Source organism: Lepidochelys kempii, chromosome 8, assembly GCF_965140265.1.
Source record: "Lepidochelys kempii isolate rLepKem1 chromosome 8, rLepKem1.hap2, whole genome shotgun sequence".
NCBI lineage: Eukaryota > Metazoa > Chordata > Testudines > Cheloniidae > Lepidochelys > Lepidochelys kempii.
Genome location: NC_133263.1, coordinates 21,182,948 through 21,203,191, shown reverse-complemented (window position 1 = coordinate 21,203,191; position 20,244 = coordinate 21,182,948). Strand labels below are relative to the sequence as shown.

Below are 20,244 nucleotides of genomic sequence, written 5' to 3'. Positions count from 1 at the left end.
TCTGCAACCTATCAACATCTGTAGTGGCTACAAGAGTCTGAAATACTCTCCTTGCTGTGCAAATGTGTGTAAGTAATTTGGGGGTAAAGGTGGTGGTGGGGGTAAAGCCCCCATCATAGTATCTGGTGCCAGGGCTAGACAAGAGACTGCTTGTTGCACTTTCAGTAAAGAGATCTCTCTAAACTCTCTGTTGTATCAGTGGTCCTTGTGATTTCTGATGACATTAACAGTATATTGTCAGCAGTCTGTCTTTTTTGTCTCTTGGGTCCCTCTGTGATGAAAACATACAAACACAGCATGTAGTTGGGTGGTGCTGCATTTACAGCATACAAAGTGTTAACCAAAGACTGAAGAGTGTAACCCAGGAGATTTGTGACTGCTTTAACAACTTGAATGAAAAGGGGAAAAAAAGCTATTGTTGAGGCTAAATTTCCTCTTCTGGAGCTCAGACCCCTAGATGGGCCCAGCAGGCTTTGCTAAGGAAGTCCTGAACTTGTTGCATTGAAAAAATTATTATAAACAGGATGTTTGCCAAAGCCCCTCTCCTAACTGCTCATAAGAATGCCAGCCCAGACTTTGTTGGCTCTACTGTTGACTGTGAGACTCCTGATTTTGGGGGGGGCGGTGCTGCGGCGGCTAACCACATCTCCAAACCAACCTTTGTCGTTTTAGGAGGCAGCTTCCTGAGAAGGCTGTGCAATCTGCATCCTAGCAGCATTAGATCCTGTGCTTGCCAAGGATTATAAATATTGAGTGACCTCTCTGTAGAATAACTGCTGCCTTCGCCGGCTGGCTTCTGCAAGACACCATTAGGGCTGCAGGTGACTGGACAGTGCATGCTGAATCTTCGGTTCGCAGTCTGTACGAAACCTGTAGGCTTTTGGTTAGGGAGTGGCTAGAATCCTGGTGTATCGTGCCTTTTGTAAGGCTGCTGTGCCCTGTTGCTGAAGGGTTAAGTGCCAGGCACATGCTTTGTACCATACAGCATGCATAGTCCCTGTCCTAAAGAGCTTGACCTCTGAAAGATGCCTGAGGGAAGCCAGAGGGCAGGATGAATAGGCAGTGGATTTTTCTTCCCTCCCTTCCCCCCCTTTTGAATTATTATTAAACTCTTCTCTAGAGAGGGTTTTTCTTTTTCTTTTTTTTTTTTAAAGGGACTGGGGAGAGTTAAGGGGGGCGTGTCATGGGGAGGGTGTGATATCTAGACAGGTCAGCATGGCACAGGGCAGGGAGGAGGAGATGGGAGCAAACAGGGTATTAACATTGGCATCATTCATGGAGTGAGGTGGTACCAGGCTACCTGTGATTTGCAGGGTGACATTGACAGAAAATACAGTATAGTTAGCTAGCTTATCAAAACAGGTGAAAATAGGACTGAGTAAAGGGTTAATCTGTAGCCAATGTCTTTTAATGAGTTACAGGCATAATCAGTGTGCAGAAACATGGACTCTTGTCAACAATTCCTTTTACAACTGTCTAAACTTGCCCAGAACCTCATTTAAATCGGACCACCAGGGTGCCTGCCCTGTGGCAAGTGAATGACTGAGAGATCATTACCCTTCGTGCTTTAAATCCTGTCTGTGTAATGTCCAAATCCTGCTTTTTGCCACCTTCCTCAACCCTCTCTCATTTCATGGCTTCAAGTTCAAGAGTCATAGTTCCTGGAGACATCCAGGACTGGCTTTCGATGTGGCTTCAGTTTATTAATAGTAATGATGCCTGGGTTTTTATTTTGTGTCAGGCTGGTCCTGTGTGTGTGTGTCCCACTGCATTCTGTGGGATGGAATGTATGGGATAGTGTATCCAGCACTAAAAGATGAACTCAGGTCATTGGACTTCATGCATTTGGAACTGTGAGAGTTGGACTGTTTAAACTCTGATTTCAGGGCTGAAAGGAGCACAAATGCTTTCTAGATGTTTAGACCAACCAGCCCTGACCCTTAGTTATTCATTAGCATCCCCGGCCTAGTTGAAAATGCATACTTTTTTTTTTTAAAACCTTCCAAGATTCCCATTGTCTGGCTTTCTTCCTCCCTGCCTCCCTTCCCCCGCCCCCTTTCTCTGTGCTCAGCTGGTGTTTCAGATGTATTAAATTTCCTGGCTTTCTCTGCCTTCTCCCCTTCTCATACTGTAAACCAAAATGAGGTTTTGCAAAGGTCAAACACATCAAATATTGATCCAAACAAAGCTGGGTTTGTTGCTCCCCCGCACCCCATACAAACTCGTACTCTCTTTTCAGGCCAAACCTATAGAACAACCTCCACTCGCTGTGCTGGGAACACAAGTATCCATTCCCAGGGAACTCTGGGGATCTGGAGTGACGGCAGGCTCCTGTTGCACAAGAACCCCCTAGATGACGCTTCCCACCTGTGTCAGCTGACTGGCTCTGTGGCACTCCATTCTCTTTCAAGAGTGACTGCGTTTGAGGGAGGATGCTTTAGAGTATTTTGACCGTAAATGCTTCAGTGGGAGGTGTAACCCAGCAGAAGGGTGGTCTGGCAACCAGTTTAACATCCAGGCGTCTAAAGGTATGTCTACACAGCAAAGAAAAACCTGGGGCTGGCCCCGTGGAGCTTCGGCTGAGGGGCTGTTTTATTGCTATGTAGATGTTTGCACTGGGGCTGGAGCCCAGGCTCTGGGATCCTCCCACCCTGCAGGGTCCTTGAGCCAGGGCTCCAGCCCGAGTCCAGAACTCTATGCCACAGTGAAACAGCCTCTTCAGCACCAGCCCGAGTCAGCTGGCACAGGTCAGCAGTGGGTGTCTAGTTGCTGTGTAGACATACCCTAAGGGGCTGACTGTGAGGTGCTCAGAACTTGCTCTGCCCATTGAAGTCAGTGGGACTCCGTACAGGTGTAAGTGCCTCAGGGCTGGGCTTTGAGTTCCTATCTCTTCTTGGAGCTCTGCCCCCTGCCATTTACAGCTTCAAAGAATTCAAAGTACAAAAGTAAACATGGATGCTCCCAGAACAGGACTTGCATGTGGCTGGAACCTTCTGGCACAGCGCAGGAAGCATGTTGGTGACTGCTCATTGGGAATCTGAACTGACCCTTAAATACTGACTTCTCCTGGGCTGAGCTCGAGGTTTGTGAACCCCAGGGTGAAGGTAGGTCCAAGAACTGAACCTAGGTGTGCTGCCTGGTGGTAGGTACAAGGAACTACTGGCAGCTTCTGGTTGGCCCTTCTTCATGAAAGCAATGTAAGTGGTGCTGAGCTGTCTGAATGAAGGGAGTCCAATCCCTTCTCGATGGTCCTGCTCTGACACTGCTGCTCCCGGAAAGAGCAGAGGGGGATTCTTGTTTTTCAATAGCCTTAGCATCTTATCCTTCCCCATTACGTGACTGAATGTGCCACTGCTAAAAAACTCCATGCCAGTCCCCATCATTCTGGATTGTTTGCCCTCTAATGCTCAGTCCAGAGGAAGTGCTTTTTCCCCTTTGGCACTTTCCCCTCTGCCTCATTCCTCGCAATTCTGCAGGTGAAGACGCCTTTGCCTTGTGCTGCTGCATCTGCCTTGGATCTCTTAACCCGGTCCAGGGTAATTTCCTCACTGACTCCTGAGTGCCAGCTGGCTCTCTGTACAGTGATTGTAAGGGACGCAAAGTAGTACATTGCCCTTCTATAGGGCAAAAAAGCGCAACAAAAATTATTAGGAGTATGGAACAGCTTCCGTATGAGGAGAAATTAATAAGACTGGGATTTTTCAGTTTGGAAAAGAGATGACTAAGGGGGGATATGATAGAGGTCTATAAAATCATGACTGGTATGGAGAAAGTGAATAAGGAAGTGTTTACTCCTTCTCATAACACAAGGACTAGGGATCATTAAATGAAATTAATAGGCAGCAGGTTTAAGACAAACAAAAGAAAGTATTTCTTCACACAACCACAGTCAACCTGTGGAACTCCTTGCCAGAGGATGTTCTGAGGGCCAAGACTATAACAGGGTTCAAAAAAGAACTAGATAAGTTCATGGAGGATAAGTCCATCAATGGCTATTAGCCAGGATGGGCAGGGATGGTGTCCTTAGCCTCTGTTTGCCAGAAGCTGGGAATGGGCAACAGGAGATGGATCACTTGATGATGACCTGTTCTGTTCATTTCCTCTGGGGCACCTGGCATTGGCCACTGTTGGAAGACCGGATACTGGACTAGATGAATCTTTGGTCTGACCCAGTGTGGCAGTTCTTCTGTTCTATAGCACCTTCAGTATGAGGAGCTCAAAGCATTGTAGAGACTAATGAATTATGCCTCAGGCGGTCTCGAAAACAGGGAAGCATTATTTCCATTGCACACCTGTGTAAACTGAGGCAGAAGGAGTGGGATGTGACTTGGCCAAAGTTGCACAGTGAGTCAGTTGGAAAGCTGGGAATTAAATCCAAATCTCCTGAGTCCTAGTCCTGTGCTTTTTAACCATAAGAGTGTCCTTCCCCAAAGCGGTGTGGATCGGTACTACCTCAGCGTGAAATGCCTGGCTCCACACAGAGCTGTAGGTCACTCAGCTCCATCCTCAGTCGCCCCATCTAAAAGGGGGCTTTGCTTAGTTGGTTATTGTCCTCAGAAGTAAACTCTGGCCACTAACCTCTCTGCATGTTGCCCTGTGTGGTACCAGGATGTGAAAAGAGACACAGTCAGGGTGGTTTTATAGTGCAAGGTATCTTTCCATACTCTTATCTCAGACCCTGAAAGATTGAAAATGGACTCTTTGCTTACCTGAGCCCACTTCTGTCCCATGAATGCATGCTGTGGTTGTTGGGCTGCTCTGGGGAGCTGGGCTGTTGGCACAGAGCAGCTCTTTTTGAAGTATGGTGTTTGAAGCATTCTCACTGAGATGGATGGGTGTGAGAGGCTGGGCTGGAAACCCAGGCAGTCTGCAGACCAGTGCCAGTGGGCTTGGGTGGCCCAACTTTGGACCCACCAACCTGGATGAGATCCCTCTCTAACATACAGTAAAGCGGCCTTATGTGATTGAGTCTCCAATGCTGCAGCTTCTTTGCCTGGGATCTCCTGAAGGGTGCAGTTGTGTGATCATCTAGCACTGCAGCACGCTGAGGCATAATCTCAAATGGCACTAATCCATTCTTGTGCCTAATCCTACTATGTAGAGGCTTTTGTTATTGAGCGAGGAGTAAATCGCTAGCCAGGCTGCAATTGTATTAGTGTTTGCTGGTCAATTTGGAAAGCCTCTTAGCTTTCTGCATGGAAATACGGTATCCACATGGCTTCTGCTGGCACTTCCTGCAAGTAGCATCTTGGCTGCGGCGAGAGCAGCACGGCAAGGAGGGCTAGCCTGGTGGCTGCAGCTTTGTACCACATGTGGGAGATTTGTCTTGTCTGTCTCACCATTGGGCTATTGGCACAGGGCCTGGCTCTTCAGCAGTGATCATATCAACAGATTAAGAAGCAGCACTGGGTGAGGGGATGCCAGAAGGTTAGTCACTGTGGCTACGTCTGTACTAGACGGAAAGGGTTCTTCCATCGCTGTAGTAAATCCATCTCTCCAAGAGGAAGTACCTAGTTCGAAGAAAGAATTCTTCCAGTGGCCTAGTGCTGCCTACACTAGGGCTTAGGTCAGCTTAACTATATCTCTCAGGGGTGTGAATTTTTCACATGGTTGAGTGACATAGCTGGGTCTGACCAAACTTTCTGGGACTTGGCCTTGAAGGGTGTTTGGTGACGGGGCAGGAGGATGCTGGGATACCAGCCGATACGTAGTAAATCCTCCATAGTGGAGGTAACAAAGATCTGGCAGTTGACTACAGCTCTGTACTGAAAATTTTTTCCTTAAATCACATATAAAACCAGGAGAAAGCTGTTAACTGTGGAGCAATCAAAACCAAACGTAAAAAAACCCCTTTAAAAAAAAAAAAAAAGTGATCTAGTAATTCCAGCCACGTCGGCTCTCTGCTGTGACAGCTATCTCATCCTGTTGGCAAGTCCACCGCCCTGGAACAGCCCCTGCTGTATCAAAAGCTGTAAACAAACATGAAGCCTTAAGGCTGCACAACATGGGCCTCCAGGTATGGGGGTCTAGGCTGGCTTTGATTCACGTGTGTGTCAGCGTAATAATAAAACAAAACTTCCTTCACTGTAGCCAAGTAAAGCTCTGTCCTGCTTCCTAAGATTGTGTGCCGTGGAGACCTCAGGGAAGCTCTCGGAGGGATGTGCTCTGCGTGCGTGCGTCCTTTCTGTCGGGAACAACAGAGTGCCATGTGGATTCTGTCCCATGATCGCCTGGGAGATCTCTCACTCCAGGAGCACATGGCATATGTAGAACTTGTGGTTTTGTAGCATCAGGAATGAAACTCTGGCTAACAAAAAACACTGAGTGTCTCTGTGCTGCCTCCAGAGTGGTGAATAAATCTGAGCAGGACAGAGGGTTACCAAAAGCTAGCCTCGTCTGAGCGGGGAGGCGGAAGTAGGTTTGACTCCAGCACAAGCCCTTTTTGCTCCCTTTTCCCTGTCACATGGGCTGTACTCAGAAATACAGATTTCAGATCTTTTTATAACTGATTTTAACCCCTTTCTCTTTGTTTTGCTAGATCATGATTGAGTTTTGCCCTGGTGGGGCAGTGGATGCCGTCATGCTAGGTAAGTGTTGTAAATCAATATCTTTACTTTGACTAGGGACATGTCGGAGACAGAGAAATCTGCACCCCAAGGACTGCAGGGCAGCCCCCCCCCACATAATGTTCTTGTGCTCCTTAGCAGCGGATGTGACATCCTCCACTACCCTCCCGAGGCGTGGCTTCTTGCATGGCTTTTGTAGGGTGGTGGGTCGTGGTTTTCAGTGTAACTAAATAGAAACCCTGCTGCAGCCTTAACTATGGAGCCTCTGCGTGTTGGCTAAGTTGGCAACCTCTGGGCATTTTCCTAGCTCCTTGTGTCATTCTGCTGCGTGGTCTATAGATTGCTCAGTGTTGGCGAGCAGTGGGGTGGGAGTGATTTTTTTTTTTTTTTTTTTTTTTAGGGGGGATGGGTGCCTATAATACTTTCAGCCTGAGGAGGTCTCTTTGGGACTCCATTTATTCAGCATGCTGATGCCGTGTCAATTGTATGCACCTAAGGGAAGCCCTGCAGTTAAAGGAAAAGGGGTTTGGCTGTTAATCTGGGTGTCATTGACATTGAGTCTCACGGAGTCTCTTTCCACCCCTGGCGTCAGTAATCCATCGAAACGGCTAGTGTTAGAGTAGTCTGAGACTTACATTATTGCCATGAAGCCACCACTTTAACTCCTCCCTTCCACATGTGGGCCCCGCCTCCAGTTGAGAGGAGCTGGCCTTTGGTTGCTACGAAGCATACTGATGTCAGCTAGAGTAGCACAGCTGCAGCCAGAAGCCCCAATTGACGTCACAGCCCCATTGCGCCAGGCGCTGTACAAACCTAGATGAAGCCACCGTCCCTCCCTGAAAAAGGCTCCCCCTGTCAGGGAGTGACAGCAGTGCTCCGGGTCTCTGCTCATCTGGAGGCTGTGGGATAAGGTCATAACCTCGACTCAGGTCACTTTCTCCTGGGGTTTTTTCCCCAGTGGTCATGAAGATCTGACTATTTTCTCCTGCAGAAGTGTGCTGAGCCCATCACTTTCAGTTCCCAGTCTGCAAATCGAAAACCTGTGCCTAATTCAGGAAACTTGCCTAAAGAACTGCAGTGTTCTGCCGTAGTGTCCAAATCACCATATCTTATGGTAGCCTGGCATCTGTGTTTGGGGGCAAGGACACCCAGTTGATAAGGGACGATGCGCTCTCTACCGCGAAGCTGTACTCTCAGTGCTGGGGCTGTGGTGTGGAATTGCTATGGTTGAGGTTTCCAACTGAGTGGTGGGTCCCAGTGGGGCAGGAGAGCTCCAACCCACTTAACAGAAACTAGGGATGCTAAGTCTCTTGGGGCTCTAGACTCCTGTCTGATCAGGCCTGGTATCTCCTATTTCATAGCCAGGCAGCCAGCCTTGCAGAGAATTTGGTTTAGAATGGGGGAGGGAGGAAATAGGTATTACAAAATCCTAACTGACTGGCCTGGCCATACAAACCAGGGGATGGTGATGTTGCCATAATCTCCCAGTTCCACGGTTACCAGTATTGGGGTATATTCAATAGGGATTGGGGATTGGGAAAGGCTGCTGCCCATGTAGGTAAATCAGTCCCAAGAGGGTCTGACTAAGAGTTTCTTAACAGTAGAGGTGGTCTGGAAGACAAGGGGAATGAGAGAGTCACAGCCATTTACATTTGCCTTTGACTTTGTCTTGATAGCATGCTCCTGAACAGCTGTGCATTGAAAGCCTTGCTTCGGCCAGGCTCTTAGCTGAGGGTCACTGAAAATCTCCAGCTTTGAGTTACTGAAGGGAAGCGGGAGGTGGAAAAGTAGGAAGAAAAACAAAACCGCTGAACCAGCATCTTTTCTCTGATTCTGCGATTAAGTTCCTTGGCTTTGAATGAATGGCTGTCCTACTTAACATAAGCTCTCTTCAGTCCTTGAGTCTGCCCCCTCCTTTGGTGTACAATAGGCTCTTCTAGCTGCCTGGAACACAGCTACATCTATTCCAGCTGCCCGGATCTGCAGGTTCCAGTGTTGTCGATTTTTTTTTTTTTTTTTTTTTTTTTTTAAACTAAACTTTGGGCACAGAGGGAAGATTTAACACAAGGAGGCTGGGTGGGGAGAGGGGAGTGGAGGCCTGACTCTTCTCAACATTCTGCAAGGTAGACGGTTTGCTGAGATGGTGCCTTACGATAAAGGTCATAGAGTGAGGATCTCCCTGATGGGTGAGGGAGAGCACACAAGAGCATAACTTTGTATCTTGGGCATCTCAACGAGCTGCAGAAAGAGAAGGTTGCTGTCGTTACCATTGGGCCAACAAATTTGTATGAATTGTTCACGTGTCTGGTGACTAGGCCTAGCACCACTCAGGTCATGTCTCTCCCTGTGCCCACACTGTCTTGTGGCCAGCTTCTCACTGGTTGGGGCAGGGTTTGCAGTCCTCCTTGCCTTAGTGTGCAAATCAGTATCCCAGTGCAGATTCTGGTGTCTCCTGCAATTAGAGTTCAGGTCTGTTCTCTCCACAGTGCACCAGTGGTGAGTACTTCTGTCCAGCCCTCAAGGTGGGAAATCAGACTCCCTTTTAGGATTCTAGGGATGACTGATCTATAGGCTTCCCTCAAAGGGAAATGTGTGTGCCATCTGTGACGCGCTCATGCCAGTTGACCAACATGTGTGTCCCAGGGAGTTCAATAGAACACCAGTTCTGAAAGCATGTGGGAATATTGTGCTCTGAGTTTAGGGAATTAACTTTCTCAATACTGGAGCGATTTGTATTGGTGTCCCACTGACCTAACCGATGTATAGTGGCCATATACAGGTTGCTACACAGGCTCTGGGTCACAGGCTGCATCTGTTGCTCAAGTGAAGCCTCTCTAATCCCCTCTTGGTTTAACTGCTGTCTCTCTGCAGAGTTGGATCGAGGCCTGACGGAACCCCAGATTCAAGTGATTTGCCGCCAGATGTTAGAGGCTCTTGTCTACCTCCACAGTAAAAAGATCATCCACCGTGACTTAAAGGCAGGCAATGTACTACTGACCCAGGATGGAGATATCAAACTCGGTGAGCTTTTAGTTGAGGATGTCACAGAGAGGGAAGATGGGTGCATGCTTGCTAGGTGTATAATTCTGAGTTGGTGGCGATTCAGTCTCCACTGAGTAGCGTTGCTGTACTTGTGACTGTATTGTAATAAACTCTTACAAGCCACATTTTAAGAAGCCTTGGTTGTTATCTGTACGTCAGAAACAAAACTTCAGGTTAACATTTTTTCAAATGCAAAACATTCCTCCAATGGGAGAGGGGTAATGTGCACTGGTTTGTAAGGGTCTCTTGCCCTGAAGCCTTGCTTCTCATCCTTATCTATTGGGTATGGTTATGTCACTCAGTAGGATACACGCTTGGGAGGCAAAATCTGCTGTGAAACTAACCAGTGTGTTTAATCTGAGGAGTTTACTTAATACCTGGTGGAAATAAAGATGCTGAGAAGCTTTCTGCCCACTACTGGGGCAGAAGACTAGAACGGAAGCAAGACAGTTGGAAGGAATAAAGACGTTGCTGCTTGAGCAAAGCCGGCTGCCTACTGGCTGCACCTCAGCTTTCAGAAACCTGCTGCTCTATAGATTTTCTTTAACCTGAAGCTCAGGTTTGGCAGCTGAGCAAATGGGAGATGGAAATGAGGAAGGGGAGCATGTCTCTCTTTTTTTTCCCATCAGCTATCGTGTAAGGGGACTTCCTACAGTGAGGGAGTGTTGGTCTGGCTTGCACATCCTTCAGGAAATTGCTTCACCAGGTCTTCCGCCCGAATGTCTTCATGGGTACTGTAACACACTGGCTTGTTGACCAGTCACTCAGGGTCAGGCAGCAGCTTTGGATCATGCGTTATGAATTCTCCTCTGAAAAATGTACCACAGGTGATGCCAACACTTGCATGAAAGGTGCAGAATTTTCCTGCTGTTCTGCAATCGTGGTTACAATAGGGAAAGGAACAGAGTTGTATTACGTTTAGGGCATCTCTCTTCTGTCCAGTCGCTTCTTGCAGTGATGGTTCTTCTGTTATTTTAATCACTGTTTCTGTTTTGTTTCACATCTTGTAGGATGCTCAGAAATTGTACTTTGGGTGTGAAACATGTGCAATGCAAAAACAGGCAGTATTCTACAGTCTCCCCTTTCCAGGGGAATATCAATGCTGGAGTAATGTGCCAGACTGGCAGGGCTGGAGACTGGACTAATTCCTCTATCCACAGAGCAGGCCTGGCACAAGGCAGGGCAAGCTTCCCTGAAGAGCTGCTCTGCCAACATGCTGTGAGCCTGAGTTGAATTGACCTCCCTCTACTCCCTAGGGATGAGAGGCAATTCTTTCTCTGCAGCCCAGCCCATATTGTACAAGGCCTCTCTCTTGAGGCTGCCAACAGGAGTGATGGTGCTGGTAGTGATGGTGGGCTTTTATGATGTGTCTGGGAACAGGACTGAGATCTGTTCCAGTTCATTACATGGGAACCAGTGAACAGGCAACAGGTGACCATTTAAATCTTCCTATGGGCCACATTCAATCAGCAACCCAGAATCACTTGACCCTTCTAACTCAGCTCCTTAAGGGATATATGATGGGATGGGAGAAGGAATCTTCCAAAGAGAATAAGAACCACAGAGACGGGGCTGGGCTGGAATGAGAGCAAAACTGATGACCTCTTAGAGTCGTGAGAATGATCATACTGGGTCAGATCAATGGTCCATCTGCCCCAGTATCCTGTCTTCCAACAGTAGCCAATCCCAGGTGCTTCAGAGGGAATGAACAGAACAGGGCAATTATTGAGTGATCCATCCCCATTATCCACTCCCAGCTTCTGGCAGTTAGAGGCTTAGAGTCACCCAAGGCATGAGGTTGCTTGTGGAGTCTTATTGAGTTGGTTGGTGCTGCCTAAAGTGTCTCTTCTGTAGTAGGCACAGAATGCTTCCTGTTAACCAGGAGGGAGATGGCTAATGTCACTTAATAATTGCCATTTGTTGGATTGCGGGGAAGGGAAAGGAGGTAATTTTGACCTTTACTTTTGAGACATAAATAAGGCAGATTTCTTGTTAACAAATTGTGCCTCTAAGAGACTTGGCAAATGGGCTTGCATGGAGTATCTGCTCTTTCATGTTTTGCAAAGAGGTCCATTAACCTGGAGAAATATTCTTAGGGTCTCACAGGTGGAAGGAACTCATAGGTATGTTTAATTCACAGTATTTGGTCTAGAGAGGATGCATATTCATACTGCACAGCATTCTTGCCTTTGCTTTACGATTTGGTTCTTTTAGAGCATCTAATGGCAAATAGGATACAGAAGGACCTAGACCAATTGGAAGATTGGGCCAAAAGGAATCTGATGAGGTTCAATAAGGATAAGTGCAGGGTCCTGCACTTAGGACGGAAGAACCCAATGCACAGCTACAGACTAGGGACCGAATGGCTAGGCAGCAGTTCTGCAGAAAAGGACCTAGGGGTGACAGTGGACGAGAAGCTGGATATGAGTCAGCAGTGTGCCCTTGTTGCCAAGAAGGCCAATGGCATTTTGGGATGTATAAGTAGGGGCATAGCGAGCAGATCGAGGGACGTGATCGTTCCCCTCTATTCGACATTGGTGAGGCCTCATCTGGAGTATTGTGTCCAGTTTTGGGCCCCACACTTCAAGAAGGATGTGGATAAATTGGAGAGAGTCCAGCGAAGGGCAACAAAAATGATTAGGGGACTGGAACACATGAGTTATGAGGAGAGGCTGAGGGAGCTGGGATTGTTTAGCCTGCAGAAGAGAAGAATGAGGGGGGATTTGATAGCTGCTTTCAACTACCTGAAAGGGGGTTCCAAAGAGGATGGCTCTAGACTGTTCTCAATGGTAGCAGATGACAGAACGAGGAGTAATGGTCTCAAGTTGCAGTGGGGGAGGTTTAGATTGGATATTAGGAAAAACTTTTTCACTAAGAGGGTGGTGAAACACTGGAATGCATTACCTAGGGAGGTGGTAGAATCTCCTTCCTTAGAGGTTTTTAAGGTCAGGCTTGACAAAGCCCTGGCTGGGATGATTTAACTGGGAATTGGTCCTGCTTTGAGCAGGGGGTTGGACTAGATGACCTTCTGGGGTCCCTTCCAACCCTGATATTCTATGATTCTAATGTGATTAATCTCTTTGCAGCTGACTTCGGAGTGTCTGCCAAAAACATTAAAACTTTGCAGAGACGAGATTCCTTCATTGGGACCCCTTACTGGTGAGTAAACTGTCTTGTTCAGCAGCCTTATGTTGAAAGTTGAATTCAGTGGGAGCTGTGCATTCTCAGCACCTTTTGGAGGTCAGACCAGAAATCTAGGAGTATAACGTTGTCTTGCTAGGGACAAGGATGTGATGAACGTAGGGTCTACCTAACCAGGTTGCCTTATCGAGTGTGGATAGGAGGATTTTAGCATATGTTCAGAAATCTTAAGAAAAAAAATAACAAAAATACCTGTTCTGTACCCTCTCTGCTTTCAAGAGTCTCCCCAACTGTGTATATCGTAAAGGGGCAGCAAGGAGTGTGTTGGGGCAGCTGCAGATGAACAGAAATGCTCTTCAGAATACTCTTCTGTTGGAATGGCACCCCTCCCTCAAACCCAGTGCAATTTCTATAACTTGGAAGTGGGTGGAATCTAGGACATGTGCTCTCTCTCCTTCCTCCTCCCCCACCACATATGGTGGAATGTTCTTTGAAGCAGCTCCAAGTGCATGGGAGCCACAACTCACTCTAGGAATTTAATCTCTAAATCACCCTTGTGCTGAAGGAATGGGATCAATGAGCATTAATTTATTGTCTGGAGCAGCATCCGTGCCAGATGTCACCGCCCTGGAGGTTTTCACAGACTGCTTAGTCTGTCTCAGCCAATCTGGGAATGGGGGGGGGAGGGGAAATATGGGTCTTGTCAAACCGTGGGAAGGCTGCTGTTCCCCCTTGGCTAGCTGTGAAGTCCTATTTCAGGTGAAGGTCCAGTGCAGCAGATCAGTGAGATGGTTTAAATACTGACTCCTGGAGCTTGTGTGCAGTCAGGCTACTTTTGGAAACATGCTTGTGTTGGTAGCAGGATGCCTTGGACCGTCCTCACTCCCCCTTGTGCTCCCCCTCACAGGATGGCCCCTGAGGTGGTGATGTGTGAAACCATGAAGGATACTCCCTATGACTACAAGGCCGACATCTGGTCCCTGGGTATAACGCTGATAGAAATGGCTCAGATAGAGCCCCCTCACCATGAACTCAACCCCATGCGAGTCCTGCTGAAGATTGCCAAGTCTGACCCTCCCACTCTCAATTGCCCTTCTAAATGGTAAGAAGACAAATGACTCCCACACGTATGAGAGCACGGAAGCTCTTTGCTATGGCTTCCCAGTGATGCTGGGCTCAGCTGATTGCACCGTGTGCTATGCAGACTCCATCCAGGGAGTTCCTTGCCAATCATTATGTGTTTTAAGGTCCCCAGAGTTCAAAGACTTCCTGAAGACGGCACTTGATAAGAACCCTGAGACTCGGCCAAGTGCAGCACAGCTACTGGAGGTAGGCAGATGTCCTCAAGAGAGCTGACCCCTTCAGACTGGCCTTTGTGTTGCATGTTTAGCTTGTCTTGGAGTCTGCTAAGCACTCCACATGTCTAAGTAACCTGTGCACATCCCAATCCTTGTCTTAAGCCAAACTTACTGGTCCTCCCTAGTTTTCTAGTCCACTTGTACGTCTCCAGGGTTTCTCGCTGTGCTGGTAACACCCTCTTACAGGCAGACTGAGCTATATATGAGCTTTGAGCTATGAGCTTTCATGTGTCTGCTTGTTGAAAGGCTGTGTCTGGACAAACTCTCTGGTATGACCAGAACACCCTGTGCACTTGTGCAACAGACAATAATTTAGGAGTAATGTTTGGGGTAGGGTGACCAGATAGCAATGGTGAAAAATCGGGACAGGGGGTGGGGGGTAATAGGCATCTATATAAGACAAAGTCCCAAATATCAAGACTGTCCCTATAAAATTGGGACATCTGGTCACCCTAGCTTGGGGGTCCTTCTTACCCAAAGATCAGTAAGGAGTGGAAGTGACGTACGTAGTATTTGGGGTAGAGGTTGCAAGTTGTTTAGCACCCACTACTGGCATGCAGTGCCTTTAGGGCTAGCTCCAACAACACTATTCTGTCTGGTCACCTGAATGTCTGGAGGGAGCAAGATATTGCAGTAATGGTTGCCAGATCTAGTTGGGGGGGATTGTCCAGGGAGAAGCTTCTGCCATAAACTGGAAATAGAAAATAATCTGAATGCTTAAACACCAACGGCCAGAGCGTGGAGCTGATCAGCAACTGGAGAGTTCACAGTCCAGCCCAGGATGGCTGTAGGATCCAGGGGAGGGAGTGGCATTTGACTGTACAATGGACTTCCATGATGTAGATGCAGACGGGTCAGTGTTAAGGTTGCACAGGCCATCTTAATCTGTCGCTTCCTGACGTCTGGCTGCTTCACTAAGGAGCATTGACCTTTTGTACAGAATATCCATAATGAAGTCTAACAATCAAAGTGTAGGTTGTCCCTGCTCCAGAGTACACGATCTCATCCTCTGTTTGGAAAGTGCCTGCTGCATTTGGGCCCTACAGCATTCGAAAGCTGTTCCCATTGAAGCCAATGACAAAATTGCGATTGACTCCAATGGAAGCAGGAATGGGCTCTGATTTCCCAGATGTGCCAAGGTGGCAGATGCTGTTCGAAGTTAAATTCACATCCCCACCCTCACCCTTCAAAAACGTAAAATGCTAAATGCTTTTTACTGCCTATCTGAATAACTTGTATATGGTGCTGGCGTATCTTCTTGATGCTTCAAGCTCTACACAATGGTCAGTCATGTGGTTTTGTTTGACTGATGAGCATTTCATTTGGTATGTAATGTGCCTCTTTAAATCAGCTTCTGATCTGGAAAATTGATAGTTCTGGCCTAATAACCCTGAGTGGATGAGAGAGAGAGCACTAGCCTGTGGTTTGCCACCCAGAAAAGTTCGACTGGGGGTGTGTTTACCCTGTTCAATAACAGGAAGTATACAATATACTCCATGGCCTCTTGATGAAGCTTAGCACAAATGTACGCTCTGTGTGTAACTAGGGATTTGACTGCAATTTCCATTACACATCCCTCCACTCTGTTTATACATATGGTTCTTAAAGATGCCGCTCTCCTTCAGATGAGACCCACACCATGCCTGCATCACGGAGACCTGAGATTCTGCTCCCGAGTCGTTCGGTGTCAAGGAGAGGGCATCGTACTGTATCACTACTGTAGCAAGTGCCTTTTGTTTAAATGCAGCTGTTGCTCTGTTTGGTAAATGTTAACGCTGTATTTTGCAAGGCTGTGTAGTGTTTACAACATTTGTATCCACATGCAGTTCCTCATACCACACAAAACTGAGTTCAAAACAACGTAAAGCTCTGGATTGGTATCCACAAATAGGCACAGCTAATGGCTGAAACTGTCTTTAACTGCCAGGCTTTCTGATCTCTGGCGGGACATTTGAATCCAGGACCCAAACAGGGTGGACTGGGCTTATTTCAGCCTAGGAAAGCTAGTAATGCTAGCTAGCTGGCGAGGGCCTTAAAAACTGACTAGAAATAGAAAATAAAATGAGTCTGTTTGCCCCAGTGTGCTCTGACACGGCCAGTTCAGAGGTGGGAGTCTTTCTGACACGTGTGTGATTGGGTTTGCAGCATTCCTTCGTTAACAAGGTCACCAGCAACCGAGCCCTGCGCGAGCTGGTGGCAGAGGCAAAGGCCGAAGTGATGGAGGAAATCGAAGACAATCGGGAGGAAGGAGAAGAGGATGAATCATCGGAACCTCTATCTGTAAGTCCTGTTCTCTCCCTCCGCTCAGCCTCTCCTATTTCTTAGAGGGTGGAAAGTTCCTATAAAGTGGCTGTAAAGGTGCAGGCTGGGAGAGCTGCAGGACAAAGTTGCTACAGAAAACTGTCAGGATTGAAAGCAGTGACTTCTTTTTTTTAACCATCTCTGCCTCAGACTCCCATTGAGGAAAGGCTGCTGCCTTGTAAAGTCCATTCAGGTGAACAGGAAGTCAGGGGTGGGGGCTGCAGTTCCATGCCTGTCCAGGGTACTGGAAAATAATGTCGCTGGAGGGACGCCAAGTTTTCCCTTCAGAGGAGAAACCCCCAATTGCTGCTGCTGCTGGTAATGCCAGGCTTTCAGCAGGATGGCAGCACTAGTGCAGCCTGGCTAGCTGGCTCCAAGGGCAGGGAAGGCATTCCCCTCTGCTGACACCCCTCCAGTGACGCAGTGCTCTTGGGCAGTGGTAGCTGAAGCAACAGCCAGTTGCTCTGGGATCAGGGCACTGCTGACTGTATTAACATCATCCTGGCAGCACTGGGTTCTGGTTCATGATGTGCTGCGAGGGGGCTCCTTGAGACAGGTCACCCCAAGAAGCACAGAACAGAGGGGGAATGGCAGTTTGTATCCTAACGAAGGCTAAAATAACCAGGCCCATTTGGTGACTTAGCAGGAAATATTTTAGGCTTGGGAGCTGTCTGTGTGCTCCCCTCTTACTTCCACGCCCCACGGGATGTGGGGGGCTGTGGGGTCATGACTTCACCTCCAGGCTTAAGGGAAGAAAGGTGAGTGCCTTGCCCTCCTGCCCCTTCTCCTCTCCCCAGACAACGTAAGCAGTAATAAGAGCATCTGAAGTGGTCCAGTGCTGTTCCAGGAAGATGGTGAGCAGGGCAAGGACTCGGGAGGCTGGGGAAGCTTGGGGCTGGACAGCACAAGGTAGAAATGGAGACAGAAAATTCAGCGAAGTGGCAGAGAGACATAACCAATAGATCCAGGACAGGGGCTGGCAGAGCTGCCTCCGATGCCAGTGTCTAAGGCTCTTGAGAGCAGGCCAGCATGTGGCTACCCCAGAACCTTTGTGGGAGAGATACCAGCAGGAGGTCAGGATTTTTCTGATCCAAGAGGGACTTAAACTCCCACAGCATGGTCACTATTGAAATTGGACCCAGCTCCAAAAGAGGAGCTATTAAAAACCCAGTGGTCTTAGCCAAGAGAAGAGAGCAGCAGTAGTCTGGGCCGAGCACAGTATCTGGGAAAGAACCCAAACGGTCCTGCCAGGATTTCACAGCCGTATGAGCTCAAGAGCAAAACCCAGCTAAACACACTGGACCTGGGTCCATTTCTCCTGCACAATCACAGCTTCTCCCAGGAAAGCTCCTGGAGCAAAAGCCTCTTGGCTGCAGCACTTGCGGTGTCTAAAGATACATATGCACTGCACACACCCCTAGCATGGGTATAAATAGCAGTCTAGGCACTGAGGCGCTACTTAGGCATATAAAGACACTCCCGAGCTTCAGGTGAGGTAGCCTCCATGGCTCTCTGTACATCCAAGTACTGTTTCCCTCGTTAACACTGCTACTTCTGGCAGTGTAGTGCCCCACTGCGTCCCATTGCTGCAGGAAAGGGTCCGGCAGCCTTTCTCTGTCCCGTGTAGCTACACATCGTGGTGTGGACACAACCTGCTTTTCACTGCAGCACATGGCTACGCATACCTTACACGCTATGCCAGTGGTGTGCAGTATAGAAGTAGCCTAAAAGGAGCGGGCAGAATGAAGGTACAATGGGGTAACTCTTCTCTGTGCCTTGCTGTTAGCTGTCTCCCAAAGGGATCACCTAGCAAAGCCTTGTTTCCCTGTACAAGGATTGATAATGCAGAAACCAGCTCTAGTAGATCAGTACAGCTCTTCTGGGTCTCCTATGGTGTTGGTTATTCATGGGCCATAAGGAGTATTGTCCTTCCATGTTACACTGTGACAGACCTCTGGAAAATGCTAAGGTCAGCGCATGTGGCTAGGACCTGCAGCTCCAGATCCAAACAGTCCAGGTGCTCTTTGCCTGCTGAGCCCAGGTGTACAGCATTGACATCGGGACTCAAACCATCACTCCTCCCCAGAATGCAGGCTCTTCCTGTGGACTCTGTTTGCTAAACCACATTGTGGCAGCATTCAACGCAACACTTTGTTAGAATTTTCCCAAACTTCTGACCCTCATCCCCAAGCTAACTAGCATCTGACTGGTGCAAACCAAACCTGTGCATGCCACTAATCTGATGAGTGAACCTTGCAGCATCTCAGGATCCAGGCACAGCTCCATAATCCTGGCTCTGGGGAGGAAAGTTTAAGAGAGGAATGAACATATTGCAGAAGGCCAGTGGTCCGTCTAGTCTTATCAGACGTTGACAGTAGCCAGTACCACGTGCCTCAAGGGTAAAGTGTTTAAAACGTCCCGTGGGGAACAATAATGCAACAATATGACCCTGGGCGGACCTTTCTTCCTAAGCCCCAAGCAGCTAATGGCTAGCTGAGTCTTGAAGCACGTGGGCTTCTATCTCTTGTGAATGGAAGTTAATATAAAGAGGTGGGGGTTGGCAGGAGGAATACCAGTTCAGTACATTAGTGAGAGTGGTGGACGTGCATCTTTCACTAGGAAGCACCCACAGTCTTGTGTCACTCGGGTGGTCAGTTGGGTTTCCTCGCTTGTGTGATCTGAGTTTCACTCTGATGCTGTGTGTGCCTCAGCTGTGTCCCATCTCTCTTCCCTGTCCTTTCAGCCCTCTGGGACTCACAAGCGAGGCCCCTCAGAGGTGAGTCAGCTGAGTTTTGAGGGGGAGAAACCTCCAGAATCCCCCTCCCCACTGGAGATGAATGGACCTAAATTGTCTGTGGAGCCAGCCAAGGAGACTGCAGACAGGCAGAGAAACAGACTCTCAGACGAAGGGATTGGCAGCGAGAACTCCATGAAAACCACCAGCAGCTCTGAGTCGTCCGGGACGGAGTATGGCAGAACTGTGCCCAGCACCCAGGAAGAGCCAATCACCAACTCCCAGTCAGGACTGTTGGATGACAAGGTTAATCCAATGGAGGAGAGAAGCTGCCAAAGCAAGCACCTGGAGCCAGTGAACAAAGATCGTCAGAGCATTGGGAACTGGCCGGAGAGCAACCACCTGGAAAATGCTGCTGGGGAAAAACTTGCCAATGGGAATTTGGATTCTCCTATTCAGTTTGCCAGCAGTAAGTCCAAGAGGGATTCGGATTCTGGCAGCACTTCTGCTTCGGAAAGCATGGACCTCACCCTCTCTCTGTCTGCCGATCTGTCCCTTAACAGGGAGAGTGGATCGCTGTCCCTGAAGGTAAGGTAGGGGGCATTAATCAAAGATTAAAAATTGATTTTAATCTGGAACTGAATATTCAGACCTCGGCATTGAGACCCTGTTAGACTTCCCTGACTCCTTCCAGACAGCCCCCTTTCCTGATGCACCTGGCAAACTTTTGGGGGGTTTTTTCCCTCCGGATGGCGATGATCTTTTGTCATGGAAGAAAAAGGGAGTTATCCCTCGTGTATGATGTTACATACATACATACATGTTATGATGGAGGATCCAGATACCCTGGTGATGGGTGGGGTAGATAAAGATGAATAGTGCAGGGATTTGGTTTTGCTTTGTGTTTAATGGCTGAATACTGCAGTAAGGATAAGCAAATTATCATCCCAGCAGAGGCAATCACATAAACGCATCAAAGCACCCAGGTTTCAGTTTCCAGGCAGGTGACACTGTAATAAACACCAAGCCACAAAATAATTCCAGTCTTCATCCAAAGCTTTCAGCAATAGAGCTTTAAATGGGTACCAACCCCATAGGCTGG

General features: G+C 48.2%; 1 protein-coding gene across 4 annotated transcripts in view; it reads left to right on the top strand.

Moving 5' to 3' along the window:
* The window catches only part of STK10 (serine/threonine kinase 10), a 71,569-nt gene that overhangs the window by 35,573 nt on the left and 15,752 nt on the right, over positions 1-20,244 (top strand). For all 4 annotated transcript variants that reach the window (XM_073355805.1, XM_073355806.1, XM_073355807.1 and 1 more), the window contains 7 exons: positions 6,539-6,587; positions 9,438-9,587; positions 12,695-12,767; positions 13,657-13,851; positions 13,997-14,078; positions 16,253-16,387; positions 19,152-19,730. In XM_073355805.1, coding sequence (XP_073211906.1) covers positions 6,539-6,587; positions 9,438-9,587; positions 12,695-12,767; positions 13,657-13,851; positions 13,997-14,078; positions 16,253-16,387; positions 19,152-19,730 — 1,263 coding nt within the window. The remainder of the gene's footprint in view (positions 1-6,538; positions 6,588-9,437; positions 9,588-12,694; positions 12,768-13,656; positions 13,852-13,996; positions 14,079-16,252; positions 16,388-19,151; positions 19,731-20,244) is intronic.